The sequence below is a fragment of the Megalops cyprinoides genome, chromosome 5 (assembly GCF_013368585.1).
Source record: "Megalops cyprinoides isolate fMegCyp1 chromosome 5, fMegCyp1.pri, whole genome shotgun sequence".
NCBI classification, from domain to species: Eukaryota; Metazoa; Chordata; class Actinopteri; order Elopiformes; family Megalopidae; genus Megalops; species Megalops cyprinoides.
Genome location: NC_050587.1, coordinates 17,147,793 through 17,163,518, shown reverse-complemented (window position 1 = coordinate 17,163,518; position 15,726 = coordinate 17,147,793). Strand labels below are relative to the sequence as shown.

General features: G+C 39.3%; 1 protein-coding gene across 1 annotated transcript in view; it reads left to right on the top strand.

Annotated features, from left to right (window-relative positions):
• man2a1 (mannosidase, alpha, class 2A, member 1) overlaps positions 1-2,504 on the top strand; it is a 102,723-nt gene extending 100,219 nt beyond the window's left edge. Inside the window, exon 22 of the mRNA XM_036528970.1 lies at positions 533-2,504. Within this exon, the coding sequence (XP_036384863.1) occupies positions 533-685 (153 nt within the window). The 3' untranslated portion in view covers positions 686-2,504. The remainder of the gene's footprint in view (positions 1-532) is intronic.
• Positions 2,505-15,726: the final 13,222 nt, after the last annotated feature.

The following is a 15,726-nucleotide window of genomic DNA, read 5'->3' as shown; positions in this document are numbered from 1 at the left end:
GACACATGAAGGGATTGTGGAGCGAGGAGTTAGTTTTAGTTTTGTTTTGCAGATCTCCTTACAGTCCTCCAAAGCATGTGCAGGTGGCTGCAAAGCAAGCCATGCACTTTTGTAACATTTAAGCTGAAACCAAGTCTTCTCACTTCTGTCCTTCCTGTTTCTCTTCTCCAAAGTGCAGTGTGGAGTTAAGTCATGTCCCAACTGACAAATGTGTGCAACTAAGCAAAGGAGTTAATTTATGCATTCAAGTGATGAACATGTTTTGACATGTTATTAGCACAAAAAAGAAATAGGTGGAAGAATGGATGCTGGTCTTTGCATTAGACAGTACAAGGGTAAATGTAAAGGAGCCACAAGACTCCGCCTTTGCTCGTGTTTTTAGATGTATGAACAAATTTATTGCTTTTCTATACCAATACCCAGCTGCTGAAGGAAAGAAGTAACAGTAAAATGAGACTGAGAGACCTTCACTGAAGTTGCCCCTTTGAAAGCTACAATCTTGTAAAAAAAAAATTTTTTTTTTCTCTGATAGATTCAAGTGGAGAAATTGTTCAATGAGCTGACGGTGCAGGGCATCACACCAGTATCACTGTCTTTGATGCACACATCTGACAGAGGGCGGGGCCAAAAGGAGATCCATCTGAAGCCAATGGAGGTCAGCACATACCGCGTGCAGCTGAGATGAACCTGAAACCAAACGTGAATGTGTCACATGCCTGAACTGAGCTCCATCCCTGTGTACAACACAGTCATCGGAGCGTTGCAAAAGCTGCAAGGCTATATCTATCTTTCAGGTAGGGAAGATCAAATCAGATGGGATTTATCAAAAAGAGGACTCCCTAAGCTTCGTAGCTGAGTGCAATATAGAATTATTTAAACATCCCTGCCCAGCACCGTCTCAGGTTCTGTTTTTCTCCTTTTTTTTCTTTTTTTGTTTGTTTTTTTTTTTTTTGTGCGGACACTTATGCCACATTTTCGTAGGAAATTCACTGTGTTGGAAAATACTGACCTTATCCAGGGGATCAATTTGAATTTTTTTCCTTTGGAATGAGAGGTGATCTTTGGATTCCATTTCATAAAATGATGGCAGGGTCATTCCTTGTCTTGACTTTGAGGATGGTGACCTGGAATTCCTCACATTTTGCTATTTAAGCAAAGTACACATGAAGTTCAGTCCCAGATCATGTTCAGTGCATTGATTGATTCTTCATCGTGTCTTAATCTGATGGACAATGAACAGTGTTTTTTTTCTCAAAAACATCCAGCGTGGTCAGAAATGGTTATTGATTCCAAGCCGGGTAAATTTTTATTGCTCCAAAGTTATCTTGTGAAAATTTCAAATGTGCCTTATTTCTCAATTTCGTAATGAATCTCTTTTTGTAAGGAGTCTTTATATCTGGTCTTTGTATCTTGGTGCCCTCATGTTTTGATGGAGTTAAGTGTCCCATACATTATGCTGTTAATGCAAATGAATGCAGCTGTTAACGTGTGATCACAATAATCATTATGGGTCTATTTTTGTGACCTTCAAATGTGTGACCGTAATCCTGTTTGTTGCTTTACACAATTTGTCAAATCAGGTGTAATTCATCATTTACCAAGGAACCACGTTTCCAATGGTTACCTGTGTTATATCTGCAACTAATGCCATTTCTTCAAATGAAAAATTCCGTATTCGTCTTGTTTAGGAAGAACTGGCAGACAGTGTTTGGAAATGCTCTCAGAATTCCTGTTTTTATAGATAAAGGCTAACAGAGCAGTGGATAAATGGTAATGGCTAAAACAAGCTGATAGCCTCTCTGAAAGGATACTCTGCTGTAAGGTAACCATCTTGTGTGTTTGGACACCAATTCAAATCTCAGCTTCTGTCAATGTACCTTTGTAATACCAGCTGAACCTTTTCAATGGAAAGTACCTTGGGAATATGTCACCTGCAGTATTGTAGCATAGGAAGTGTACCAGGTGGGTAATTATGAGGTTGCATGACAGAAAAAATGTAGCCAGCACTCTGGGGCCAGAGTTTCTCGGCCTTGGTGTAGTAAGGCAAGGCTGTGAAAGTACTGACATTCAACAATGCTAACCATGAAATGTCACAACATCATCTTGTGAAAGGCAAAAGATATCAAAAGTCAAATATGAAATTGAATAAAATTCCAATAAAATGAAATGACCAGCCATAGAGCATCAATTGTTTATTAATGTTTTTTCCAAAACCAGTAAAATGCACAATTGAAACTGATTGGGGTGAAAGTAAAGGTGTTAAAGCGTTCACATTCTTCCGGCCCGGTTAAAAATGCATATAACAAGCTTATCCATACACAAGTAAATTGTTGCAAGATTCAGACAGTGAGCCATGGATTCCAGTAGTTACAATAATATTGAGAGATGAACAATGAAACTATCACTCTAATTCTCTGTGAAGTTGTCTACATTATTTCAACTATTACCATTTCATTTTATGAAAATAACTGTGCCATGGAATAACGTCTTCATCCTTAAATTAGAGTAACGGTGAAACTCAAATGAAATGAAGTGGGGGCGGGATTTATATAAGAAAGTCATTACATATGCCAAAAACTGCACTGAAAATCTAACTATGCCATAGCGTTCTGCCTTACCTATAACAGATGCATTGTCTGAATTTATCCCCTTTGCCACGCTGTTGTAATTTCTACACTGTTCTGTTCTGGGTGGTGGTGACTCACTGGTCTGTGGGGAACTTTATATTTTTTTCATTTTCTGATACATGGGTTAATCCCTGTAATCAGCAGATGACAAAAACATGCAAAAAGTCTGTCTCGAAGCCATGCATTAGCATGCAAAGCTTTTGCATATTTTAATGCTTCTAACAACAGATGCCAAAGTTCACCCGGCCTGTCAAATCTGGACAGAGTTTCTGTCGCATTCGCTCGGCTCGTGAAGTCCACTTTGGCAGCAGGGCCAACGCCTTAAAACCAGTGGTTCTTGGTCTGTGATCTACGTGCTCCATCCAAGTGGACCACGGCCAGGGTGCAGAATCATGGAGATGATACAAAAATGAGACTTCGAATATTCCGCTGTTGAAGAGTGTAGTGTAGTTAGTGTGCATCTGTTTGCTCGGGCTGTGTCCTTTAATAGGAGGATGCCAAGAGCTTTCTGAAATGAATTAAATAATATTCTGTTATTATGTAGTCCATTGAGATCTGTCATGATTTACAAGTGGTCCAACAACAAAACGGTTGAAGAGCTACTGCCTTAAACCATTTTCCTGTAAGAGCCATTTCATCTCAAGCTCTCATCAGCTTTCCCGTGTTTGTTTAGAGCATGCCATCACCTGTGCCAAGTTACCTGAGATGACCTAACTTTGTCTAATTTGTCAAAGGATTATTACAGGAACAATGTCTCTGTGTGAACAGATAAGGAAATCAAGCTCCCACCAATGCAACACCAGTATTGTTAAAGATGTCTTGTCTGTCTATAGCTAATTCACAGATAAACATTTAAAGCTGGTATCATTTCAGCTTTACATTGTATTAGTGGACATGGCATCTTATCATAGACCAGATGTACTTTGATATGGTTTCCTTTTTTCATAAATAAAGGTCTGCCAAATTCTGTTTCTGCTGCTGTGACGTTATTTTAATTATGGGACAGAGGGAGATCAATTGCAAATTGATCATTGTAAATGTTAAATTTGAGATGACTGAACTGAAACTCCAATGTAGCTAATACTTCATACAGTTGTAATGTAAGAACATCATGAATGGACATTGTTCATACTGACTGTGATTTTCTCCTGTTTTATTATGTAAATGTTTGAACAATTAGTTTCATTCAAGCACTGCAGATGTCAGAAGTGAATTTGAATGTTAAATCCTCTTAAAGGATATATCTGATTTTTTTTTTCTCTTTAATCTGATGATTGACTTTCATTCGTCATATTCATTATCATGTTACAAACTGGTTTATCATCACCGCAGTCATGGATAACCTGATGCTCTGTTCCCAGGATGAAGTGTTCCTCCTGTCATTGCTTACAGAAATCGTAAGGTTCTGGACAAAGGTTTTGTGTGATGTTGTTGTCTCTTTTTACAGTTTGCTGCTCATCCAGAGTTTACTTTTTTGCAAGAATTTTCTATCTTTGATGAACTGTAATAGAATTGGAGGATTAATAAAAGGAAATGTTACATTTTTGTTATGTCCTTTATGTGTCAACATTAGAAGCGAATAATATGTGGAAAACCCAAGGGCATCGTGATTATTGTTATTTTTTTAATTATTTAGTTTTAGTTTAGTTTTTCCATGTTTTCTAATGTACCTCTGCTGGACAAAGATTTTTGTTCAGTTACCAACCCCCCACCCCTGCCATGGATTTATTTTGTTTATATAACATTCTGTGCACATACAGATGTAATCAGCAATACGGTACCGTTGCAATGTGGTCAGTCAATAAGAGGTTACAGCTGTATGCAGGCACCCCATTCCTCAGTGACTAGACAGACCCTAGCACTCCTCGCTTCAGTGTGGTCGTGCACTGATGTGTTTTATGATTATGAGACTCATAGGTACAGCTCTGCAAATGGAATATCATTTTGAAAACTGATGCCTCGCTACCATCAGGGGCACCTCTGCCCCTGCAACAAAATTGAAATGTTCTCCAATGGCCTCCATTCCAGAATACATTATAACTACAAGTGTCACACGCCTGTCTGTGATTGGATTGCTGCTCTCGTGACCCAATGAAACCTCTTGTCTGTGAAAGTTGCCTGGGCCTGTTTTTAAAATGTGTTCCGTGAGTCCAATAATTACAGTACTATTGAAATATCTCAGATATGTAATAATGTGATCATGAGATCATGAATTTCTAAATAAAGGCTGTATATTTAATGAGTCTGAAAGAAGTTCAACCAAGAAGGAGAAGAAGGTGCATTTTTAATGGCCAAAAATGCAATAAACATCTGCCTATTAGGAGATGCATGCCCTTGATGATTTGCAGCCAGTGCAAATTAAAAAGAAATCTCTTCCCCTTGTTATAGTGAAGTTGTCCTTTTGGCTTCCTCAGCTAAAGCTTCCCCATGCCAGCCAAGTGTTCTCATAATTGTGTGTTGGGTTATCTTTGCCTTTTTCTCTGCCTTATCTTTTTGTCCCCCATTTGTTAAAAATTTGTTTAATATTACCTATACTTGAACTGTAATGTATATGCTGTGATTTAACACTCATTTTATAAATAGCTGGCCAATCACATCCAGCCAGGTAGTTCATAAATATTTCAATGAGTTGGTTAGTAGCGATGCCCTGCAATTGCAATGGAAATTTCCATAATGTGTGGCAAGACGACATTGATTGAACAGAGCCACAAAATGCAAAGCCCTCGTAATAAGAATGATATGGTGTACAGTGTAGGTATATATTAGGTTGTGAATATACCGTGTTTAGTAATTATTCCATGTAAAATTCTGAAATCACCTCTATGATGATGGGAAAAAAAACTGAGTCATTTTGCAACACAACACAAAAGCAAATTTTTAAATATATCTGTTCTCTTAGACTGCATTATAAATACATTGAATTGATTGATACATTGAATGGAGAACAATTGGAATTGTTTCAGATTTGCCAGGCAAATGTTCAGAATTCTTGGAATTCTTGGAATCTTTCTTGGAAATTCCTATAATGTTAATCATTCCGTGTTTAACACACCTTCCCTGCCTGAAGGACATCTTCATCTAGAAAACTGGTAGCATGACTATAGAAGCCCTTGCAATGTTGTGCTGATTTTTTTTTCTCTGAAAGTGGTTTACCTTAGATACTTTGACTTTCCTTTCAGTTGTTGCTGCTATGAGACATTCCACTGTCACCACAGTGCTTCATCTGTGAAGAAATAAAAATGTCAGTAGTATACAGAGGCTGTGCAATTATTTGTTTAACCTTCTATTGCTCTGTGCTACTGTATCTTGCATTTAAGTTGTAGGTATTGTACATAGGTTTTACATGTGCAAAAAGCTTGCATTTCCTTTGATAAATCAATGTCTTTGATTGATTTTTTTGATTGACGTTTTTCAAGGGTATGAAAATGTTTTGAGGCCATTGTAGATTAGAGGCCAGTGATGCTGCATCTTCCAAGAAACTTATGGGTGTAATTTATGCATCCTTTGTGGGTTCAACACTTGGTACATCTGGAAAGTGACCACTACGGCTATGGCTGAGTCCTAGCTAACAAATGAATTTGTTGTAATGTCACCATAGGGGTGCTGAGTTATTCAACTGTTATTTAAACTATAATTCTTCACACTAACCTTCCAACTGCCAGCAATTCTGCCTGCCTTCTCCATTGTACACTGTGTTATCCCTGGTGACCTTAAGAAATGATTCAGTTCAAAAGCCATTTCTGTGATTGTCCCTGCTATTAACCACATTATAAAAATGCTCTCTGCCAAGGGGTAGCCTGCAATTCTTTTAAATAATCAACTGTACATGTTGTCCATTAGAATCCAGCTGAAATCCCTGAGCTTCTGCCCAGTTTGAAGTCTCTCTTTGCTGCAAAACGCTTTGGAATGCATGGTGGCCTTCTGGCTAGAAAACCACTTAAAAGTGAATAACTTCCCTGAGAACTTTCAGCTTGGCCATCGTTCAGGTCAAAGCCCTGCAAGAGCCAAGAGTTATTAATAATATCCATCTGCTTTGTGCAGTAACAAGCGAACCAATAACCCCAGGTAACAGTGGAGTTGTCTCCCATTCCTGCTGAAAAATGTTGATAAATTCTGTGCCAGACAATACTTCATTCTGCACTTGTTTACTGTTTGTTTACGAATGCCTTCATTATTGTAATTTTGTATGTGATGGCCTGCCTAAATCCTGCCCACACAATCTGAGACTGGACCACAGCTCCTGTCTCATCACCCCTCATAGACAAGGTTCAGAGGCTGTATCATGCTATTCCTCGCCGATTGCTCAGGATCCTAATTATATATACATTGCCCTTTAGCAGATGCTCTTACCCAGAGCGACTTACAAAGAGGTCCAGGTAGCTCCTCTCACTTGCGATTAGACTATGGCTAAGTCCCTTGAAACCTGTCTGATTGCCCACACCGTAGCTCTCCAATACTTTTTTTTTTTTTTGTCTGTCAATGACACAAGCCATTTCACATTGCCCTAAACGTGCCTGGGGATTGGGACTGACGGGAAGACAATCAGGTACCACCAGGTACATGCCCTATGTAACTCTCAACCAAAAACGATCAGAGATCCTAGAGCCAGTTTAGAGAGCATAGCTCTAGACCCACCTCAGCTGGTTTTTACCTTTTACTTTTCATTGACCTGTTATGACCTGTTTTTACTTTCCCTGAAGTAAAGGCACTTATAAATTCCTTAATTATTAGATATGAAGTAACTTACAAACCAAGTATGAAAGCTAGATAGAAGGAAGTCAATAACAATTCAAACCTAATCTTTACAAAGCTGCCATGGTGAAGTTCACTTCCAGTTATGTAAGGCCACATCTTTGCCACATCATTTATCTACAGGTGTTTAGTGAAAGGTATCCAACTAGTTCTTTGTGGGTCATTTTCGATTTTCGAAAGAGCTTCATTTTTCCAGTTCTGTTATGTTCCAGGTGAGCCAAATTGAAACCCGCACAATATGAGTACAAATGTCTCTGATTTCCCTGGCAGGGAGCAGTGGGAGCTTTTGTGCGGCGTCTCACACCTGTTGAGTTTCCACACGTCACATTAAAGCTCAAAGAATCACGCAAGCGTGCAGCCCTTTTATGCCCCAATCACAGAGTGGCCTGCGTACGGATATTAACAGCCCCCCTCCAATCTGGTTACATGACATTTTAATTTCTCTGCGACAGTGAAAATATGTGTATGTCCCTCCACCATGTGGTGCCTGTATCAGTTTGCTGACATTTGAGTGTTTTTTTTCTGTATCTCAGGGGGCTGGGGGAAAATTAAGGAAGTGAGAGGTTAGACAGCGTGGACCTGCATTTCATAAATCAAGACATAAATAAAACATTTGCTTGGAAGGGGTATTTAATAGAAAGAAGATCTTTATTCTGCCAAGGCAAGTGACACTGCACACAAATGAGATATTGACATTGGTCATGTTTTGTGAGAACTGGCAGCAAATCGCATTGTAGCCAGTAGAAAACACGCAGAGGATAAACCTTATTAGCAGTATGTCAACTTTTATCTCCTGTTATATGGAGACCAACAACAAGGGACCTGACAGCCAGAGGAATGGCTTGTCTTTAACCTTATTTCTGATAAAGCAGGGGATAGAAACAAACAAATAAACAAACAAAAGATATCTTTATGGTAATCTGCCTCAGCTTAACATGGAGTGACCCCACCACAGAACACCTCTCAGGCTGTAATTTATTTCATAGTTCAGAAAGGTTTTTTTAATGTTTTGTGGTGTTTTTTTTTTTTGTAATGAAATTTTAGATAAGAAGTCATTCTCATTCAGTAAGTCTCATACAGTTTCCTGTAAAGAAATAATATAGGCTACCCTACGTAACACAAAGCTGAAAGGTTAAGTCATCCCAGTTTGTATCTATATGCCTGAAAAGGAGCCATAGATTTTAATTTTCCTAGTTTAATAAGTGCGAACTTGAGCTGAACAGTGCTATATTCTTTTATTGCTCTGTTCTGAGCATATTCTTTTGGACCTTGAAGTTGGAGTCTCCTCAACAACATGTGTGACTCAATATTAACACAAGTAGGCATGTAAGCCAAGTAGGCCTAAAGAATGTTAATGATTTTCAGCCTGTTTATACCAAATGCCGGTCCAGCACTGAGCCGTTTCTGTCCATATGTGTTGCACAAGAGCAGGTTGCATTTGTCACTTACATTAAGTGCCAGTAAATTGGGCCCATTTTCTGGGCCAATATCATCATGTTACTATTATAGCACAGATCATGCACCCTCATGGCTTCAGCTGCAGTGGCTCAGTGATGGTCGAGACAGATAAACAAAAAATACTCCAGAGCTTTATGCCAAACCAGACAAAATTATATGTGCTTATCTAGTGGGAAGCCAACAATGTATTTATGGGATCACACTGTGGTATGTCCCAAAGAAACCACTACTTGTACTATGCCACAAAATCCCTTTGCAAAAGATGCTGAAAATAAATTGCCAACAGACTTAATAACCATGATATAAATATCGTATCACAGATTCCATCAGGGAAACAATTTAATCATCATATAAGCAGTTTAGGACTTATCTTCAAATGACAGATGTGCACGAAATTATGGGTCAGTCCAACAGAGAAAACAAACAGTTCTCATTGCATTTTTGGACCAGGGCAATTTCAAAATACACTTGATCTTACATGATGCATTAACCGAGAGCCCAGCCAATTAGCGACCATAACCAGTTCTTTAATGATGTCACAGTGGTTTGCGCAAAGCAACTTATCATGCATCGATGCCATTCCCCAAGGCAAGCAGGGCAATCATTTGGCAGACTTGCTGATCCACAGAATGCTGTCCTGTTGGTATATGCTGAGATGGAATGTGACCGCCCTCCTCGTGAACCCTGAATCCCTATAGGCGGGCTGTTGGTGATGGATGCAAAGGAGTTTACAGCTGGCAACTGTAGCCAGCTCTGGTTGCCCCTTCTCCCTGGCCACCTCTGCCAGAGCGTGATTTATGGGGGTAATGATCTGCTTGTCCGCCTTGTTCTGGATCACGTAGGTGGAGTCCCCATGCTGTCTCGTCTGGGCGGGTGCTGAGTTTTACCCTCGGTATTCCATCAGATCTCACTCCTCCCCCCCCCAGGTCACACCGGTGAAATGCTGAAGCCTTGGAGGACAGGGGGACAGATTCAATGTTGTGTTTTATCCAGCCATGCCTCCCTGAGCATGAGAATCATCCCCAGGCAATGAGCTGTAAAATAAATAAATATGTAAGAAACAAGTATGACACAATACCAAGAACTGTGAATTCTGTAGAATCTATCCATTACATTTCATGCATCACTCTAGCCTGATTATCGTATAACCTGTTGATTATTGTCATTAACACTTTAAATCTGGATTATTTACCAACAGCAAGATGGAGGATTTGGGTGGAGGACTAACTCTGGTTATATAATCTCCAGTAATGGAAATAATACCTCAAAACATGAAACTGGTAAAACTGGAAATGTTTTTATAGAGCACATCATTTTGAGTCAAATTTGACTGGATCTATTTATTGGTTGATGAATTTCTAAATTAAGTAAAAGTGACACAACAGCTTCAGAGTTCATTGGACTGAAAGTAGAAGGGTTTCCATCTGGTCAAGTCTTTGGATTGAACCCCACAGGAGGGAGTAGGTGATTCTGGAAAGTGCCAGGGAGGTTTAGGGCCTGCAGGTAACTGAAATGAGCACTGTTGTAGCTTTGTGTTTAAGTTTGTTTTCTGAGCATCAGAAGGAACATATCATTATTCATGCAAGTATAAAAGATGCATATATTGGACCTGGATTTGAATGTTTTAGGTGAATTTGAGTACTCAATCATTTGTGACTGACTGTGATATGTGTGAGTGGTTGCGAGTGACATTATTGTGCCACCTTATCAGCCAGAGAATAGATGATAAGATGATTTAGCTTGTCAAATGTCAACCCTGGTTAGAATCAAGAAAGAGAAGTATAGGCAGTAGCTAATATGTCCTGTTTTTTTAAACAACAACTTCATGCCATTAGTGTTCGATGCTGGGCTAGGGCAATGCAGCACACAGTTGCCTGTGCCTTCACAGCATGCTGTTTCTACTCTTGCAAGACATTACAGCCCATTCTCTATGTCAATCTATGTCTGTATGTCACCATTCAGGAGAACCACAAGCTGCGACCTTTGTCAACATTGAGAACTTACCATGTGCCATTTCCATAATCGTTTTTGTACCCCTAGCCCCACTTCATCAGAAACACAAAAGTCATGGGAAATCTTCTTGTAGCAGATTAGCAACAAGAAGGCAGCTCCATGGTCACAGACTGCAGGCCATGTGACCACCTGCGAAAAGAAAATCGTGCCTTTGTTCTGTTACCCAGCAAAGCATATTTTTGTTGTCTCCCTCTCAGATAATATATTTAATACTTGATAGCTGGTCAGGAAGGAGGCACTTAGGATTTAATATCCAACATCAAATTTCTGTTGAATATAATTTGCCATGTTCGATTTTTGTTCTCGGCCCTGATTCACCCTGTTGTCCTGCATAATGCAATCTCCGGCTGATCAGGGATTCTGAGGTGGAGGCCAATCAGCAACGGTTCTGCTCACATCTCATTGGACCGCATCATCCGATTTCAGGCTGCCGGGGCCCGGCGAGGGATGAAACTACCTGACTGGAAAGAAAAGGTGGGATTGATCCTATGATCCGTCGGAATTGACACCGTGCCAGTTTGAAATGGTTTAGCACTCTGGAGAGTCAGGACCAAGCGAAAAGCTGGGTTTAAGGTGGATCTAAAGACTGCGCTGTTACCCAGCTGCGAGTGAGATTCTTTCAAGTGTCCTGCTCAGACTGTCGTTGGCTTTGATTTTTTGTTAGTTTTACTCATTTTTCTTTATTTTTTTCCTTCACCCTTTTGAAACCCCAGCTGTTTCACACTACAATTTGATGCTGTAAAATTGGTAGACTCTCATTGCTGTGTTATAAATCAAAAAGTGGCATGTTTTTTTGTGTGGAGACTTACAGTAATAACACTGCCATGCTGAGAACTGTCAGCAAACTAAGTCCTACTGCCATGATTTTAAAAGGGTTTACAGTCCATTCCTGCACCCTGGTGCTGAATAAGGCTCTGTCCACACACAGGAGTTCCTGCAGTAGCTGATTAATGGCCTTGACTACCACCTTGTGACGAGTTGTAAGGAATTAATGCGAATGATCTTCACTTTGTTTGGCACATTCGTATGGCAACCTGACTCATATGCTGTGCAGTAATCCTTCCTTCACAATCACATTAGCTACGTCAGTAATCCTATCTCTGTCATGCTCTGCGGTCCTAATGCAAATACAGCATAGGTGGATGTGGCAGTGAAAAGCACCACGGCAGACTGTTGAGGTGCCTAGACAGGTTAGTTAGGTAAGGCTGAACTTTGAACTCATGCAATTGCCATGTACTACAGTTGGAGCAAAGTTGTTGGCAGTAAAAACAGTGTGATTACGAGTACATAACCAGAAAAAAATTGAGGGTTTTAATCAAGTAGGTGAAGACAGCTGAAGTCTGTGTTTGGGTGTCCAAAGAGGATGATACTCTCTGGCTATCAACCTAAGAGGATGACATTTTCTGGCTATGGGTATCACCTGACTTGTTCAGCCAGTAAGATGTCTCTCATCGTACGATCCCATTAAACACTGGTAACACTGACTCTGTTATATTACACAGTCCTTGTGGTCCTTAATGTTGTTTTTGTTCAATGTTCAGTCACTATATGGCCAATAATTAAATCAAAGCAAGGACCACTTTTCATAGTTTTCATAATCCTCTTTTAATAAGGTGGTAACAGCATTCCAATAATGTGAACGTGAAAATGTGCAGACAGATTTTTGTTTATTTTAATATAAGATGAATCATGCAACAAGGAAACATGCATTTAGTTCATTCTGGCTGAGTCCAAGTGCAAGACTACGGTATGACTGGGTTACAGTGTCTTATGTGTCCGATCCCTTGTTGCGGAGTATATTGTGACTGCACTGTCTGTGCCAAATGAACTGCCCTACTTTTTAAAGCCAGCAGAGAGGATATGCTTTGTTCGGGCACCCAGAGAAACCAGGCCAGAGCTCCAGATCCAGAGGTGAAGTTTTTTTTTTTTCCTTGTCGTACGAACACACACGGCCTCCAGGGGAAAAAGACTGGATCATTATTTTTGGATGATAAACTGTCCGAGACAGCAGCATCCATTCAAGCATTTTCTACGGATACTCAATATTGCAGCGCTGTCTGCATTTCTTACACCACAACGACACATTCTGCAGCATTTCTCATGTTAAGATTTGCATCTGTAACACTGGCATACATTACAATATTAAGCATCTGGAGCTTTTTTATTTTTCCTCAAACAGCACATTAAGTGGTCATGTATTGTGAGTAACAGTTAATAATAATAATAAAAAAAAGTTCTCAGTACCCCCCGGGTTACATCACGTTGGCAATGCTTCATTAGAGCAGCATTTGTTCTTCTGGAAGAAACGCAGTCGGTGGCACGGCTTAAACATCCCTCAATGAAATTTGCCTGTCCAGACCGGCTTGTTACATTCCTCTACAGTCCAATTATATTTCTAGGTCCTGGTAAAGTCTCTTTGTCTCGTTCCAATACAAGACATTTCTCAGCTGCCATAAAGCAATTATCAAGACAACAAGGGACATCCAGTGCAATTGAAAGAGGGCCAAAATGGAGCCTTTTAGCCAACTTCCGATGCTGGACCAAGGCTTACAGCACATCAGTGGGCGTGAAGGTCTTTTTTGGTTTTCATGTTGTTATTGAAACGTAAGGAAACCTTCCTGCAGTGAATTTACAGTCAATCTCTTCTCCCTAATTTGACAGTAACTTCTGTGTAAAATTCAGAATGGTGTTTATGTTATAGGGGACTTGTATTCTGAGGCCAGAAACTGTAATTGAGGCACATCTTGTATAATCTGAAGAGAGCAGTACTTGTTCAGGACACCCTAGTTCTGTATGATTGGTGCTTACTGGTCACAGTTGTAGTTATTTTTTATGTTTTGACACCATATGTCCAGCTCCAAATACCAATGCATTTTCTTTGTTCTTCTTCTCTTTTTCTTTCTTTCTTTTTTTCAATGTTATATACCTTCAGCTGTAACTTCAACCCTTATTTCAATGAATGAGTATTTAACAAAAAAATATCTTGTAAACATGAAAATGCATATTATCTTAATGCATATTATCCTGGACATAGTAGCTAATAGTTAATTCTAACCTATTCAGCTTTATTATTTATTCAACATAAAAAGCAAAACCTGAATTTGAATTTGAATTTTTTTGTAAACCTAGATATAGTTCCACTGATTGCTGTCTTCTGGCTAACTCTGCCAATCTGTCTTGACTACGCTGGATTGATTGATGCTAATCTTTTTAAGCTCTTTGCCAGGCTAATTAATTACCATTCTTTATCAACTTTGCAAGCAAAAATGGCCCTTTCACCTCCATGGGTCTGTCCCCCAGAAACGTCTTCTGTGGAGGTCAATATTCTCAGCGTCAAAGGCATCCATCAAGTCACAATACAATGTGTCATCTTTGCAGGTTTGGTAGATTCACGCGTATCTGGCTAAACAATCAACACTCAAAATAGTTTCTTGGTCGGGAGAGGAAAAAAAAAACTGAAATGGTTGAACAGACATGCACGCTTAAGCCCCTATTATCTTTTTCTAAGTGATGATTCAGTCTGTTTAAGTATTCCCCTCCAGCCACGCATCAATCTATTAAAGCCTCTTATGGTGCTGTGTTGATATGCTTACATGGTGTGATAAGATATTAACAGCCTTCGGATGATGGTGAAAGCTTGCAGGAGTAACAGGGATGGTTACTTTTTCTTCTTGGCTGGTAGCAGTTTAAAAGCAGCACCAGTAAAAACTCTTTCTGTATGGCTTTTGTGGAAAGAGCCAAGGTTACTTTTTTCCTAATGAATTGTGTACCTTTGATCTTTTCCCCCTCGTTAATCTGAACAAGCACAAAACAGCAAGTGAGCCTCAATGTTGCCTCAGCACCACAGACTCCACTTGGAAGAGATGGCAGACCATTTGTTAAGGAATGACTCCTTTTTCTTCCTCTACATTTCATAGGAGCAAACTATGGGAGCCATTTTTTGGGGCCAATTACATTCGCCCTCTCCATAAGTCATTAGTGGCATGTAAGTGGATAACAAAATTTGTTGTCCTCTGAGGAAAAGTAGTGATACCTTTGCTCAGTGTCTTCATGTAATAAAACATCCTAATGCTCCTTGAAATTAATTCAATTTCAGAGGAATGAAGAGAAATTAAAACAATAAAAACATGTGGTGTCTCATTTCAGTCCGACACAAGTGTTAAAGGCACTGTGGAGTTTTAGAAATAAAAAAAAGTTAAAAAGATAAGCTAGCTTCATTAAAATATTTTCCATTATCTCTCATTGAGTGCGCTTTGCTTTGTCCAGGTTACCATGTTAAAGTATCAAGGCTTGATTGATTGGTCTAAAATTGCTTTTGAATACACTGTCATTACCATAAAATGCAATCGTTCCGAGTCCATGACCAACTTTATTACACTTATAAATAACGTTTGACAATAGTTGGCCAGAATCATTTGCTGTTAAGCACATGAAAGAAGGTAAAATTTAATTTTATGCATGAAAAAATCTCATTAACTACTCAAATAGAAACAGAAGAGGGTGCCAACTAGCAGTCCAGTGCACTAAATCTCTTAACACCATCATTGCCTCTGTGGTCTTCTTGGTGCTGTGTGAGAAACAACACTCTCCATTAAAATAAGCAGAACTTTATCCAACAAAAAATGTTTAATAGGGTTAAGAAGCCGTTGAAAAAAACTTTCACACTGTAATTCAGAAACTCTCTACATGTTGTCAGAAATAAATGACCAATAAATGTTTTCCGAGTGTATTTATTATAATTATTCTTTTTCACCTCTGAAACAGTAAGATCCTATGTTACATACCAGGGATATCATAAAATATCAAAGGGCATCATGTGTAGACACAAAAAGGCAATAAAATTTTAATTCAAAAGGAATACTTTATTGCTTGCATA